This window comes from Coptis chinensis, chromosome 3 (genome assembly GCF_015680905.1).
Source record: "Coptis chinensis isolate HL-2020 chromosome 3, ASM1568090v1, whole genome shotgun sequence".
In the NCBI taxonomy this organism is placed as follows: Eukaryota; Viridiplantae; Streptophyta; class Magnoliopsida; order Ranunculales; family Ranunculaceae; genus Coptis; species Coptis chinensis.
Window position 1 is genome coordinate 108,626,455 of NC_141458.1, and position 15,949 is coordinate 108,642,403.

Sequence of the window (15,949 nt, forward strand, 5' to 3'; positions counted from 1 at the left end):
GAAGGCGGCTCGGTCGAGGTGTCCCACAAGAGCCCTCCCACCAAAAGGGCTAAAGTTTCTTCCACCGCTCCTCCACCTACACCGGGCGCAATGAACCACCACGGCCTGCTATATCTTTCGCCGCCCTGGGCGGGGAGTCTTCTTAATTTGGTCCTTTAACGCGCCCGCCCTGTTGAAGTGTGGCATCCCAAGTTCAAGGCTAGGGACAGCGATGTTACTACTACGCGAGACTTCGGCTTTGGACAATCCAATTGTCGCCGCCTCCTATTCTTCAGCTCTCATCTTCCTCGGGATCAAGTTTACGGAGATGCCGTACCGTTGCTTCCATAGGTCGTCCATTTTTTGGATGGGAGAAGGTGCAGCGTTTTGACTCTATCGACCAACTTTCTTTTGTGTTCTTACTTATTTCGCTATATTTTTGGTGTTACCCTTTAACCCGGTATGTGTTCGCGATTAAGCCTGAGATATCGGCTATGTTAGCCCAGCGGCCTTACCAAAGACATTGATGGAGAATTTGGAGGCGGCTAAGGCTGGAGATTAATGGTCGATGGCTGGAAGCGAAGTATGCCATTTGGAGAAGGAAAGGGATGACTTACGGATCAAGGCAGTCAAGATCCATAAGGAGCTTCAGGCGGCTGAGGACAAGCACCGCGACTACGTAGCGGGTGTCAATTCTAAGATGGACAGCCTCAAAGAGAAGGAGAAGCTCGCCATCCAATCCGCTGTAGACAAGGCTGTCCAAGAGGCCGCAGATCGATTCAGAAACCTCGCTACCAAGAAAATTGCCCGGGAATTAAAACAACAACTTGATCAACTTAGCGCTGCAGGCCGTCTTCTCCCAGCGCCCATTCCTGTTGCCGATCCCTCCTTGGTATTACCAACCCTCATCCCGGCGGCCAGGCGCCTACCGACGCAAGCGCGACGACACCTATGACTAGCGCCGACCCCTCGCCAATGGAAATGAATGAAAACCCCAGCATGGCTGTTGGTGAAAATGAACATACTTCTGTTGAAGAGCCGGCGACTAATCCTCAACAATGATTTATGTCGGATTTCTTTCTTTGTTGATGCCTTTGGATTTGTTTATTTTGAACTCTTTCTTTATGCGTGTAAGAAACAATGTCCTTTGTGTTTGTGATGAACAATGTCTTTTGTGCTAGATCGAGATATCATTATTGTGGAGTATTTATCAATTGATTTTCCTTGTATTCCTTTTTATTTGCATTTGTATACGATAGCGTAACATTCGCAAGGGTTGCCCCCAGTTTGATTCGGACACGAAGTCCGCGAAGGGCTCTCCCCCCGCTCTCCTCAATTGTATAGCTGTGAAGCTAATTAGGGTTGCCCCCAGTTTGATTCGGACATGAAGTCCACGAAGGGCTCTTCCCCCCCGCTTTCTTCATATAGCTGTGAAGCTAGTTAGGGTTGCCCCCAGTTTGATTAGGACACGAAGTCCACGAAGGGCTCTTCCCCCCCGCTCTCTTCATATAGCTGTGAAGCTAGTTAGGGTTGCCCCGCCTTGATTCGGACCACGAAGTCGAAGGGCTCTTCCCCGCTCTCTTCATATAGCTGCGAAGCTAGTTAGGGTTGCCCCAAGCTTGATTCGGACCACGAAGTCCATGGCGGCTCTTCCCCGCTCTCTTCAAATAGGTTTGTGAAGCTAATTTGGGTTGCCTTGATTTGATTAGGACCACGAAGTCCACGAAGGGCTCTTCCCCCGCTCTCTTCCTATAGCTGTGAAGCTAGTTAGGGTTGCCCCAGTTTGATTCGGACCGCCCGGTTTGATCGAGCGGGCTCTTCCCCCTTTCTTTTCATATAGATGTGAAGCTAGTTAGGGTTGCCCCCAGTCTGATTCGGACACGAAGTCCGCGAAGGGCTCTTCCCCCCCGCTTTCTTCAATTGTATAGCTGTGCTGCTTGTCTGGACAGTTATATTCACCTTTTGTTTCATTCTACTATCTATTTCTAACTCATTTAGAAGAATGCTTGTTTATATCATAGTCAAAAAGTAAACAATACAAATAAAGTACTATCACATGCGAAAAGATTAAAGAAAGGTCCTAGACATGGAACTCTTTCAGCATTCTGATATTCCACGGTCTCTCTATCTTTTCTCCTGCTACAGTCTGCAATCCATAAGTTCCCGATGTACCCTTTTTACTGATGACATATGGACCTTCCCAGTTTGGCCCCAACTTTCCGTCTTTCTCTATTTTGGTGGCTGGAGTAACACGTCGCAGCACATAGTCACCTACATTGAAATTCCGTGGCTTCACTCGTTTATCATATTGTCTCTGCAGAGTCCGATGGTATTCCTCCAACCGAATCCGGGCTATGTCTCTTTTTTCTTCAACAACATTCAAATTCGCGGCCAATATTCTCTCATTCAGGCCACTTTCCACCGCCTTTGTTCTTGTTGTGGATTCTATCATCTCTATTGGTATGACTGCCTCTACTCCATACGCCATTGCGAACGGTGATTCATTAGTAGATGTTCGGGGTGTAGTTCGGTATGCCTACGGCCGCATGAGGTAAGTGTTGACCCCCATGCTCCTTCCGCTTCCTCCTCCTCCAGTTTTTCTTAAGGTTATCCATGATGACTTTGTTTGAGGCCTCGGCACGCCCATTCCCTTCCGGATTGTGGGGCTGAGAACCCGCTTCACTTTGAGCGGCTTGAAGGAATTTCGAACTTTCTTCCCGTAAATTGCGTCCCATTATCGCTATATGATCAGATCGCGGCAATCCAAACCGCAAATGATATTCTCCCATAGGAATTTGATCACATTTTCTTCCTTGACTGTTGCAATGCCGCGCCCTCAACCCACTTGGTAAAGTAATCTGTTGCCGCTAACATGAACCTTCTTTTACCGCTTGCCATTGGAAGCGGCCCAACTATATCCATTGCCCACATTGCGAACGGCCAAGGGCTGAGTACACTGTGTAACATTTCAGCCGGTGCATGAATCAGCGGTGCAAACCTCTGGCATTTTGCGCATTTCTTGGCATACTCTGTGGCATCTCTCTTCATGTGTGGCCAAAAGTATCCCTGGGAGAGCAATCGGTGTGTGGTTGTTCGCCCCGCGGAATGACTTCCACAATCTCCTTCATGCACTTCTGCCAGCAGTTCCTGAACATGCCGCGGCCCTATGCATTTTAGCATAGGTCCACCGAAACTTCTCTTATATAGGCTCCCGTCTAATAGAGTGTATCTTTGGCTCATCTGTTCCATTCTACGCCTTTCCTGTGTGTTTTCAATTTCCATCCCCAGCAGGAAAGTTTTGATGGGCGCTATCCAGTCAGTATCAATCTCGGTGGTGAGACAAACATAGTCCCCTTCAGCGGTGCTTGGCTTGTCCAACACCCTTATTTCAATTGATCGCCCTCGATCACGGTAATACCGCCGCAACATAAGCTAATGCATCGGCATGTCGATTTTCTCAGCGATTCAAATGAGTAAATTTGATCTTCTTGAATTTGCTTTCGCTTTCCTTTGTAAGACCTCGGGTATCTTGCCATCCTCGGGCGTGAGCCACAAAACCCGTTCTCGGCACACCACGGGTTAGAATCGAGTAAAGCAGATAATTCTCTCACGCCCGAGGTCCGTGCCAAATCTAATCCCGCTATCACGACTTCATTTTCGATTCATTGTTTGAAGCTGCGAACCCTAGTTTCATTGACAATTCCAGCCTAGTATTCTCCGGGGTCACCGGGACTACGCCTATTCCGTTCCACTGTATCCGAAGCGAGCCATCTGCGAAAAACTCTCCATCCATTCCGTTCATCCCATGGGTCAAGGGTCGTTGTTAATCTCTCGCCGTGATCCATTACCATCTCTTCACCCGAGGTTGGGTCCTCGGGTGGAAACTGCCAATACCTCCGCCATTGCTTGTGAGTTCGACTTGGTAATGAATTTCATAGCAACTCGGCATTACGCCCATTTTAGCATTCTTCGACTTCTGCGCCCTCAAGGCTTGCTTAAGAGGCAAATTTGTTACGACAACCAGGTGTGCCTCAAAATAAGGCTTTAACTTTAAGGCGAAAATACCAAAGCCAAAGCGCATTATTTTCGGTCGGTATATCGGGTCTCTGCTTCTAACATGGTCTTGCTTTGAAAATACGCGGCTTTTTCTACTCATCAACCACGCGAACCAAGACCGAACTCACCGCGTACTCGAAACTCCCAAGTCTGGATATAGTTTTTCCCCCGTTCCGGTCAGCGATAATAAAGGTGCTTTCCCTAGATAACTCTTCAACTCTTGGAAGGCTTCTTCACATTCTGCGGTCAATTGAAGTCTTGTGATTTCCTTAATAATCGATATAGAGGTCGACATTTATCAGGGACTTGAAATGAATCGATTAAGTGCGCGACTCTCCCCCGCTAAGCTTTGCACCTCTTTCACATTCGGGGACGGCATTTCTATCGGTGATCTCGATCACGTGGGGATTTGCCTCTATACCGCGGTGTGTAACTATATAACCCAAGAACTTTCGGAAGTTACCCCAAAAAGTACACTTTCGGGGTTGAGTTTCGATTTTTATGTGTAGTAGTATATGAAAAGTTTCTGCGGACCTTCCAAGTGTTCCTCTTCCGACATACTCTTTTCCACCATATCATCAATATATATCTCCATCCCTTCCTAATCTTCCCTTGAAACATTCTTTCTCCTAATCTCGGAAAAAAGCCCTGCATTTTTAAACCAAAGGGCATCACGGTGTAACGGTATGCCCCCCTACCACGAAAGTGGTCTTTTCTGATCCGGGCCGTGCATCGCGACTGATTATATCCCATGGGGCGTCCATGAAAGAACACTTTGAACCCGATTGCATTCGTCGTCCCGCATTTCGTCCACTTTCGCGGCATCGGGTAACAATCCTTTGGGCACTCCTTGTTCACATCCGTGGAAGTCAACACACATCCGACCTTACCATTCTTTTTCGTGACGCGACTACGTTAGACAACCATTACGTGTATTGACCTCCCTTATTATTCCCCCCTTTCAATCGTGCCACTTAGCGAATAGCCTCAAGATATTTGGGGCGTAAACTTCTCATCTTCGTCTAACGGCTTGGCATTTTCATTCATATGTAAATGGTGGCATGCAAACTCGGGTCTAAAACCTCGATATCCTCAATGCCCCACGAACACACACTTGAATTTTACGTCAAGGCGCACTAGTTTCTTTTTCCATTCTTGGGCAAATCAGTCCCTATGGATGTAAATTTCTCTTCAACCGACTCCTAAGTTCACTACTTCAATCGCGATCCAATGTCTTTGGTCCCAACGGCGATTCACACCCTTTTGTCATCGCCGCTTCTCGTGGCGCTATGAAAATCCGGTTCTGTCGACCCCTTCATTGTACCTCGAGCGAAACTCTTCACCGTGATCGTTGGATGTTACGCCACTTGATTGATCTCCCGATTTCATATGTTCCCCATTGGTAGGGGAAGCGGATCACTTGGTAATATGGCGATGGAATGGCTTTCATTTCGTGAATCCATTTTCTTCCTAAAATTGCATTATCTTTGCGCAGCGGTGTCCACCACCATGAATCTAGTGAATACCGTCGACGGGCCTGCAGTCACTGGCAGCGTAACTTCTCCTATGGGCTCTGTCATACTGCCGTTGAACCCATACAAGTTGGTTTGGGAAACTTTCAACTGGCTGCTGTCGATGTTCATCTCCTCCATGGCCCCTTTAAATAATAAATCAACCGAATCGCTAGCAGATCTATTAACACCGCCGAACTAGATAATTCCCCATTGCTATGGTGATTACCAAGGCGTCCTCATGCGGTGTAATTATCGGCTCCAAATCTTTTGGGGTGAACATAATGATCCCTTCGGTCATCGCGGCTCCACTAACTAACCGCGGTACACTCACCACCTCATTAACCTGTCGGAGGCTTGCTGTCTTCCTCACCTTGTCCCTGTGGGCATTCCTCCCCAGAGTCTCTCCACTAAAGATGACATTGATCGTACCCATAATTCTGGCCGAAGCTGGCACTCTATCGGCTTGACGCACCTCCGCGACAAACTCTCTGAGCATTCCTTTTTCAATCATCCTCTCTACTAACCATTTCAAAGCGTAACATTCGTTCGTGGCATGGTTTCGGATTTGATGATACTCGCAAAATGGTTTCCCTTCTATCTCTCTTGGGATACTTCGCGGCCCCTCAAAATTTTGGTGCTCCTTAATGAGAGCCAAGATCTCCTCTAATGGTCGGTTAAGAGGAGTCTGCTCCATTTCGCGGTATGGCCTTCTCTCTCGCACCTCTCTTTTGCCCCGATCAAGTGTTCTCTCTGGCCCTCGTTTCTCCCCTCTGTATGATCCTCTTTCTATGTCCTCTACTCTACCTTTACCCCTTCGATCATCTTTCTCAACCTCCTGCACTGCCTTTCCCGACCTCTTCTGTTCCTTAGCAGTTCTCTGCATTATATCCTCATATCGTATATACTTCTCTACCTTCGGGTATAGGGCATGCAATGTAGTAATTTCAATCTTAGACACAGACTCATGAACTCTGGTCCCTGATCTCAAACCATGCTGGAAGGCTATGACCGCCGTGTGTTCATCCAGGTTTTCCACTCTCAGCGTCTCCTCCTTGAATCTGCATAAAAACTCCCTCAATGACTCCGCGGCTCTTTGCTTTATGTTAAAGAGGGCCGCGATATCAACCACTCTTCTCTTCTGGTGAATGAAGTGATCAACGAAGGCGCGTTCCAGCTCTTCGAACCCTTTTATGCTTCGCGAAGCCAACCGATAATACCAGTCCGAGGCTCCCCCCTTAAGGCTGGCCGGGAACATCATACAACGTAGTCCATCATACTTATTCTCTTGCCATAACGGCATCTGTTGCCGAAAATGATGCAAATGATCAGTGGGGTCTCCTTTCCCATCATACCGTTCAAACCTAGGTTGAGAAAACCTCTTAGGAACTTCGGAATTCCATATTGAATCCGCCAGCGGATTTTTGTTGAGGCTAGCCACCTCTTTCGTCTTTGCGCTCTGGATCCCTTTTCGCTACCGATTCACTTCCCGATCTTTCTCGATCATAGCCTGAACCACCCCTAAAGTAATGCCCACTGTTGGTTCGACGTCCGGTAGTGGGCACTCTACATTCTCCCCTTCCGCTTCACTGCCCCTGGGTTCCCCCTGCTCCGTTCCACCCCGTGTAATCTCCCTCTCCTTTCTCAACTCGTCATTCTCCTCTCTTAACCTAACTATCTCCTCCTGTAAGAGTCTGGTGGCGTCTGCCGCCACATCTGATACTTCTTCTTCTCCTACCACTCCCATCCCAGCACTCTCTACTTCCTCAATGGTTTCTCTGATTTGTCCTTTCTTAGGTCTTCCTACTCCTCTCTTTATTATCGTAGCCATTTTCTTCTTTCCCCACAGACGGCGCCAAAATGTATGAACTAATATTACAACCACCAATCTCACTCGTCTCTCTCTCGATCTTTTTTTCCTCCTCTCTCTCTTTCTCTCTCTCCCTCTCTTTTATCTCTTTTCTCTTCCATGATCTCTCCTCTTTCCGCGTGCGGTGGCGGTTACCCTGCCGAGTTAAGGTTCCGCCCTCCATCACTCCATGTCTCGCGAGCTAGCGATTCTGAAGCGGTTGAGATACGCGGATCTGATCAGTGCGACTGGCTCCCCAACTATACGCGATCCGGTCCCATTGTGCCCACTAACATCCTATGTCATGTATACGTCCTATACAACCGTTTTTTTATATATATATATATATATATATATATTTTCATTTTATTATTATGTATCAAAAATTTTACTTCCAAACTATATTAAACCTTATATAGTAAATTAATTTATCAAAGTTCTCAATGCCAATAATTTGTTATGGCTATTAAACAAAGTTATAAACATAGACCATATTGTGTTTTCGAATTTTAGCAAGAAGCGATTTGTAGGACTTTACCAAAATAAATAAAGAGAAGATTTTGTGGAATTACTGAATGGGTGCCGTTTATGTAATTTAAGTAAATAATTTAAAATTAAGAACTAAATAATCAGTAAATAATTTTTTGTGAAAAATATGAAATAAACATGTTCCGTTATGAATTAAAATGTAAATTAGGGAAAAAAAAACTGGTTGTAAAATATATTCAAATAAAATCATTTCAACGGTTAAATTTTGAGTTCAATTACCTTTCCAATTTGAGTGTTTGCATGAGAGAAATATAGAGATAGAGATCCATGAAAAATCCTGTGTAAAAAAGACTCGTAGAAACAAACAAAGCACATTTATAATTTGCTTGTGGACGCATCGAGTGAGGTTTTTTGGTTTTGGATGCATTTAGTTCTTACTCTTTTATAAGCCTCATATCGCTTGTGTTTTATTTTAATTGGTGTAATCTTGGTTGAGAATGGAGTTCCAATATTTGTGGGACTTATAACCACGTTAAAATAGATAATTGAAGAATTTTCAAAGCGAAAACACATAAAATAGTTCTAATATGATAATCTCTATTACTGAATTAGAATAAAATAAAGAAAAGTCTATTATTTTACATATTTATTTCTCATAATGCATAAATGACTTTGTCTATTACAGTGAGTAGTTTTTTGTGATTTGGTTTAGTTTACTCGAGTATATAACCCAACGTTTCACTTTGTTGGATTTCAACATATTCTTCGTTCTTATATGTATGCATATGTGTAATACTTAAATTATTCCAACTGCAAAAGGATGTCATGATTAGTACTGATGCTATTGTATGCATATGTGTAGTACTTAAGTTATTCCAACTGTAAAAGGATGCCATCCATGAGCAGTACTAATGCTATTGTCATAGCTTATTTCAATGGGCGCGATCTATTACAATGGGCAACACAATCTTATATTGGTATTATGGGGCAAAACTATTACCTTGAAAACATAGTCTAGAGTTGTATAGGCAAAGCCATTACCTTGAAAACACAACCTAGAGTTGTGTTCTATTACATTGGAATATTGGATATGAGCCAACTGTTGTTGATTGACTAGTACAAATATTTCACCAGCATCCATATCCAACTATACTGCTTAGCAGAAGCATAATACCCTTGTTTAAATATTTATTATTAATTTGTAGTTAGTTTACACCTAACTCGCTAGTCTTTCTTATTTCTTTTCGGGACCATAATTGGTGGTAATGCACTTATATAAATTGATAAAATGAATTGGAAATTATATTTAAAGTGTTCAACAACACCACATTACATCACAACTGCTACAATGCATGAATAAATGGCCAAACTGAAAATCCGGCTTGGTAGCTAAAAGTAGTAGCACTCCTAAATCTTGTGCACATAATTATATTGTTAAATAAGTTGCTTTAAGCTTCTATGTAACCTGCATCACCACAAACCAAAACAATATAAGAGGATATATACTGCAAGTGCAAATAATAACAAATTATAGAAAATCACATGTAGGATATAGACTATTTGACATGTGAGAGCAGTTGCAGTAACTCACAGAATATATGACTAAAATAAATTAAAACTGGTCGGATAAACCAAAGGGTAATCAAATTAGTACACGACTCTTTCCCTATGCACAAAAAAAGAAAAAGAAAAATGGTTGAGACTCAAATGGCTGTGTGGTTCTCCATTGAGGGTTTTGGACACTAAGGAATATCTCACCACCAACAGTAGTATAGTCATACCATACGCGGTGCCTGTGTTGAAAACTAAGAGAAGCATGTTTTTGTTAGTGAGTCCAATTAATGAACATGTCAACACTGATACAAAGAAGAGGTTGTCGTTGTTGATTGATGATATGTAAGATGGTTTGCTTGAATGATGGTTCCAAGGATCTTAAGGATTTAAGGATGTAACACATCAGCGATGGGAGTCGCGAGAGTATCATTTTAATTATAGATTAAGTGGAAGGTCATGATTAATTCTGCAAAAGAAAGCTCTATGGGATATATGTAAGAGTTGGGATCAAAGGAGAGATTACCAATGTTTTGCATGTGTACTGGGGTGTGGTGTTGAGGACTATGTATGACTTGTAGCTCATTATTTCTTCTAGTTGAAGAGCTAATGCTACCAAAGGTCTGTTATGGCCTTGAGTTTGGGAAAGAAATAGTGAAGCTCATTGTTGCAATTCACCACACAGTGCATAAACATATATGTGAATTGGAAGATAGACTATATGCAAAAAGAAATTAAGGTATTGTGTATTTAAAAAAAAAATCGTCTGTGAACCTTTCTGAACTTCACAAACAAAGCAAGACGAACAGAGAAGTCCAAGAAAAGAAACTTTTCACGTCCATGCACTTTCATTTTGCTAGTATAGATACACATGCTACACACTGTTCTGACAAACTACGGTGGCTGCCTATGAATCAATCCTCTGGTTTATGTACTTGCATAAATGGACTCTAGTCGTTTGTTTCCAGTTCTATCCGCTTTATGTATATGCCTAAAGGGACTGAATCAAGAAAGAAAACAATATCTACATTAATGCTTGCTTTATACTCTCAATCACATGCTACACACTGTTCTGACAAACTACGGTGCCTGCCTATGAATCAATCCTCTGGTTTATGTACTTGCGTAAATGGACTCTAGTCGTTTGTTTCCAGTTCTATCCGCTTTATGTATATGCCTAAAGGGACTGAATCAAGAAAGAAAACAATATCTACATTAATGCTTGCTTTAAACTCTCAATCACCTTTTGCTTTGTAGCAAATGATCTTAACATCAACCCTCACAAACAAAAAATATTTACGTAAGAATAATTAACAAATTCTACACTTAGAAATAATATAGAATCACATTAACACAACTGACTATTAACACAACTGACTATGAGCACAACTCACCTTTTCAATGAGAAAGCGATAGCATGGCTTCACAGCTTCCAGATCAATTCACCTTGCTCTTTCTATAAAAGCCATACTTGCTGTTAAAAAACATAGAGTATTAGTAACAGTTAATCCAACAGCGCATTGTAATAATTAGAGACCACTATATAAAAATATTAAAAATCGTGAATTTTTTTTCGAATTATTTAACAAACTCATATTACCTTCAAACGTGACTTTCATTACCCTGACAATAATCAAAACATGAGTATTTCATTACCCTGACAATAAACTTAACATTTATTATCCTATAAAGAGCTTGATAAATATTTATTGGTTTGAAAGAGAAACTAAGAACTTTACTTGTTTGAATTCAAATATTTGCAAACGTATAAGTGTACAAAAAGGTTAATACGGAAAAGTGATGCCCAATTTAACTTTACTGGTTAAAGCACGTTTTACCATAAACAACCTTTCCAATTAATGGTCAAAGTCGAGTTTTGATTGCTGGACTTGATTTTTTGCAAGTTCGTCATTGGACCTGTGTTAAGAACAAAAAAGTTATTTCATTGAGGCATTTTAACAAACAATATTAAAGATTAGAGAATCCTAATTACTATAAGAGAGCTATATAAACACTTAATCATGAATTTAAGAGATTGATAAACTCAACGTAAAAAAAATATGTTACATGGAGATTTAGGGATTCGATCAATGTAAAATTAAAATCTATCATAGCACAAAGAAAGTTTTTCAAATTAGACGTTACAGAAATAGTAGCATATAGGCGTGCAGTACAATATTTAGTAAGAAATTAGAACTGATAAGGAAAAAAAAAAATGAGAACCTAGTTAAATGATTGTTCAATTGAGCAACCCACATACTTAAGTTTTGTTGGTAATCAGTTCCTCTCCATCCCATGGAAAAATATTTTCACTGAAATTGAATTTGGTATTGCTAATTAAAAAGATCAAGAAAAATAAACCTAAGAATGCAAAAGTATTTAGAATGCTAAGTAGTCTTCTCCCACTAACAACAAACCTTTCTTTGGGAGAAGAAGTTGAAAGACAACTTGTATTCATATTGTAATGACCCGGAATTTTACCTACGGGTAAACCGGTCATTTTACGTGTTAGTTCAGTGCCACTCTAGGTAATTACGTACTATACTAGTTAATGCCCGTGCTTTCGGCACGGATTTCATGAAGTTATAATATATTGTAGTCCCCTAACAGTCATTGATCTCAAAGTACAATAATTAGGCAATAATTAGACAAAGGAAGAAATTTTTTTCTTGGCTTTTACACTTACTTACCTATGGATAGACTTCAACTTTGCAACAACATCCAAGAGCTACACCTCTTCCTCTGAACACGATAGTAATTAACTATTATAAGTAATTAAAAAAATTGAATCAGCAAATACTTGAACATCACTGAGAACTGTGTACTCTTCACAAAGTACTATGTTTTATAGCAGTATGTGAAAGACCATTATCTTCTTTAGTTTCGCGACTTTTTGCATCTTAATCAGTAACTCTTGGTGATTTTCCAAGTAATTCTTTGATTCTATGTACTTGTAAGTTATGTTCATTTATGTCTAAACGGTAAAATCCAGCTAAATATTGTATAGTGATGAATTTGTGCAGAAGGCCCCCAACACTCTGATGAATATCATCGGTGGTTGCTAGTTCTTCGGTGCTTGGAGAAGTGTAGATACTCTCCATTGTTCCAACAGTTGGTCTGTGTGATGGTAAAATACAGTAGCATGTAACAATTCAATTGCTCGACAACTTTTTTCACAGACTATAGATACATTCAAATTTTACAAAAAAAAAAAAAAAATCACAGAGTAGAGATTGCGCTGAGCACAAATTACATTGGATCTCACTCACTAACTCACATTTTTACTATTAAGATTGTGCTAACAGTATCTGTATAGATTACACTTTTTCTCACATTGTCAATCGTACTTTTACTCTATAAATCAATTTCAAAGAGGAAGTAGATTTTCAGGTAGCAACGGCAATACCAGCCCCAGCCCTAACACCAACACTACTTCCAATGCCGATTCCAATACCGCCATCGTTTTAGGCAATGTGAGAGGTGTAACAGTCCAGTGAATATATTTGATAATAGTATGTCAAAGTACTGAAGTCAGAACCAACGACCACCAAAATCAAAACAGACGACTCCTAAACATACGCAATAAATGCATCATTTTAGACTGTTAGATGAAAACAATATATGCACTGAGTAGCAATCAAAGGTGTAACATATATCAATTTATTAACTGTGCCTATATTGGTAGCAGCATAACTATCAAGGATCAGGAACAAATGCAACAAAATATAAGTTACTTGGTCAAGCGGTTTGATCTACAAATCGTGTAAAGTTTCACAGCAGTGCAAGAATTTTTTTCCAAGCAATACACTATGCCCCAAAGAACAACCTATAATATGCCTCATTTCCATGAATAATTAAAATGAAAAAAATGGGAAAAAAAAATATTTGTCATGCAAAACAACGCGTCTGAACCTTAACAAGAAGCAAGAATAACAAAAACCCAACAATATGCAAAAAAAAATCTTATTAAAGACCATATATGATTCTTACTATGCAAAAATGGAATAAACATCCCTTTTAATCTACACAACTTTCATCTAATCGTTGTGTGTGTAATGTGCTTAACTAAGATAGTCTTGACTAAAAGAGCAATGAAATGCTTATAAATAATCATGCCAAGTATACAGGTGTCTTGGCATCAATAATGTTAATTTGATGAACATAAAATCAGTGCACATTTGCAATTTGGTCAAGAGTGGCTTTGTCATACCACTATAAGTGTACGTTTTTCCTAGGCATTACAACATTTTTTTGTAAAATCGGAAAATATTTATTTTAAATCCGGGCCATTTGTCCTTGAGGGTTATTTTCACGCAAAAATTGGTTTTCAGGGTTATTTTCACCCGAAATTTGTCCTTGTGAGTGATTATAAAAAAACTTTGACCTCTAGAGTTGTTTTGAATCGAAATTGGGCCTTGGGACCAATTTCTTGCCATATTTATTGCAGACCACTTGTCTTGAATGACAAATTTGAATTCTTTAGAGTTCCATGCAATAATCGCTAGCTGCATTAAATAAAAAATCAAGAAGTGACAATGAAATTCAGCATCATTGATTGATGAATTAAACTCAGCATAAATAGTTTGAAAGAAAGGATGTTAGACAATGAATTCGCATGTGATGTAGCCGTATATAGATCCAAGAATATAAGTCCTAAATCTATATATTTGGGATTATCACCATCTGGTCTGTCTGTACATAAATTTAGGAAGATTTTAAAAAAATCCCAAGGAATAATGCGTATATATATATATATATATTCATTTTTTTGTCCGTAGCCTGAAGTGAGACTAAACAATCCATGGTGAAAAGTGCAAGACCGGGAATACAATAAAGTATTCAAGTGTAATTAGTGCTAGCATAACTATAGTCCAAAGTTGCATTGTCAATATGCCATAACCTAGACTTTTTATTGTTTTTTATTGGTAAACCTGTTTTTAAAGGAGATCAGTAACTCATTGGTGCGGCGGGGGTTTAGGAAGCATACAATACTGAGTTTAGGACGTACATATATCTACCACATTGAATTGAAAAATAATCCTCACACAAATAAAGACGCACAACACTCATCAGTGTTACTAATATTTTAATTTCGTAAGAAACAATTATCTACTAATTGATATTGTTAATCTTCATCTGACTTGCAACTATTCTAAATTCTAGTATTGGCCAGTCACATTTTCTTTTTCTATTATGTTGTTTTCTTTATATTTATGTTTGTTCTGTTTCTCCTTAGCAAATAAAAGAAAAATCGAAAGACTAAATGAAAAAGAATCTCAGAAATGCAAAATTATGTCACTTACTTTCTTCCAACTAAAGATGGATTGCGCTCTATTCTACAATTCAACAACATGTTTAATACGGCCAGCAGAGGTTATGTCACACTCCAAATTTTCAGAAAATTAAAAATAGGGAATTATCCACATCCTATTCCATCTTCTGAAAATCCAAGATGAAACAAAACCCTAATAACCCATTATCAACCACGATATTAAAATATGATATCAAATTAAAATCAAACGAACAACTCTTAATGTACAAATTCAAGAATTTACTAAACCACTCTATTACATCTGTTTCAAATCAAGACTTTATACTTCATAAAACTTATACCAGTAAGACTCCAAGAGCGAATCCCAATCAAGCATCTTCATCCGCTGCATTCCACCATCTATGTTCCCAAGAACACACCCACGTTGCAAAACAAAGCAAACATGGGTCAGCAAATTGAATTTGCTGGTATGAGTAAGACTAAAAATATAAAATAGTTTTATACTTTAATTATTCAAACAACACTTTATATATACCCATAACTTAACCATTCTCAGCTTGGAAGACAAGTAGTTCCGTCATTTCAACCGGCATAGTTTCTTCTCAAGCAAGTCATCCATTATATTAACTCATTATAATAACTTAGTAATTGAATTAAATCTTACCGATATCCACTGCTGTATAAGGGTAGGACATCCTCCCTGCACAAAATATCATTAAGTCCTACCCTCCTGTAAAACAAAGTTAGGTTTTCCAAACCTAAACATTTAATTCGTACATCTACTTCTCTCACCAAAACCATGAGAATATACAATATGACATAATATATCACCCCACCATATCAATTATATCACATTAACAGTATTTACATTCCTTCATAAGAAATCATATGTATCATATCATAATACACAACCAATCATATCCAGTAACTCGCTAATACATAAAGCCAATATTTTTCTTTAAAACCACTCGTCTATTTATGAGAACGAGAAGAATCACAACCAGGGAGTACATTCATCCCTCGTAAGTATCAACTCACACAAACCACATAAACATTTCTCATAAGAAATTATATACATCATAATATATAAATATTCATATGCAATAACTTCATGACACGTAAAATCAATATTTTACTTTGTTTATTAATTATCTCGTTGACTCCTTTATTAAAAGACACAGCCCAACCTTTAGTTCCTACTCTACGATTTGCACTACACACATTTGCCAAATCACACATATC

At 39.7% G+C, this 15,949-nt stretch overlaps 1 protein-coding gene across 1 annotated transcript; it reads right to left on the reverse strand.

Moving 5' to 3' along the window:
* Nucleotides 1–2,059: 2,059 nt before the first annotated feature.
* Nucleotides 2,060–2,467, reverse strand: LOC147512825 (uncharacterized). Its single transcript, XM_086598798.1, has one exon. The coding sequence runs from the start codon at nucleotides 2,465–2,467 to the stop codon at nucleotides 2,060–2,062; it is 408 nt and encodes a 135-aa protein (XP_086454924.1).
* Nucleotides 2,468–15,949: the final 13,482 nt, after the last annotated feature.

What these genes read in the sequence shown, in the direction of transcription:
- LOC147512825 (XM_086598798.1), bottom strand. Translation starts at nt 2,467, where the DNA reads ATGGCGTATGGAGTAGAGGCAGTCATACCAATAGAGATGATAGAATCC.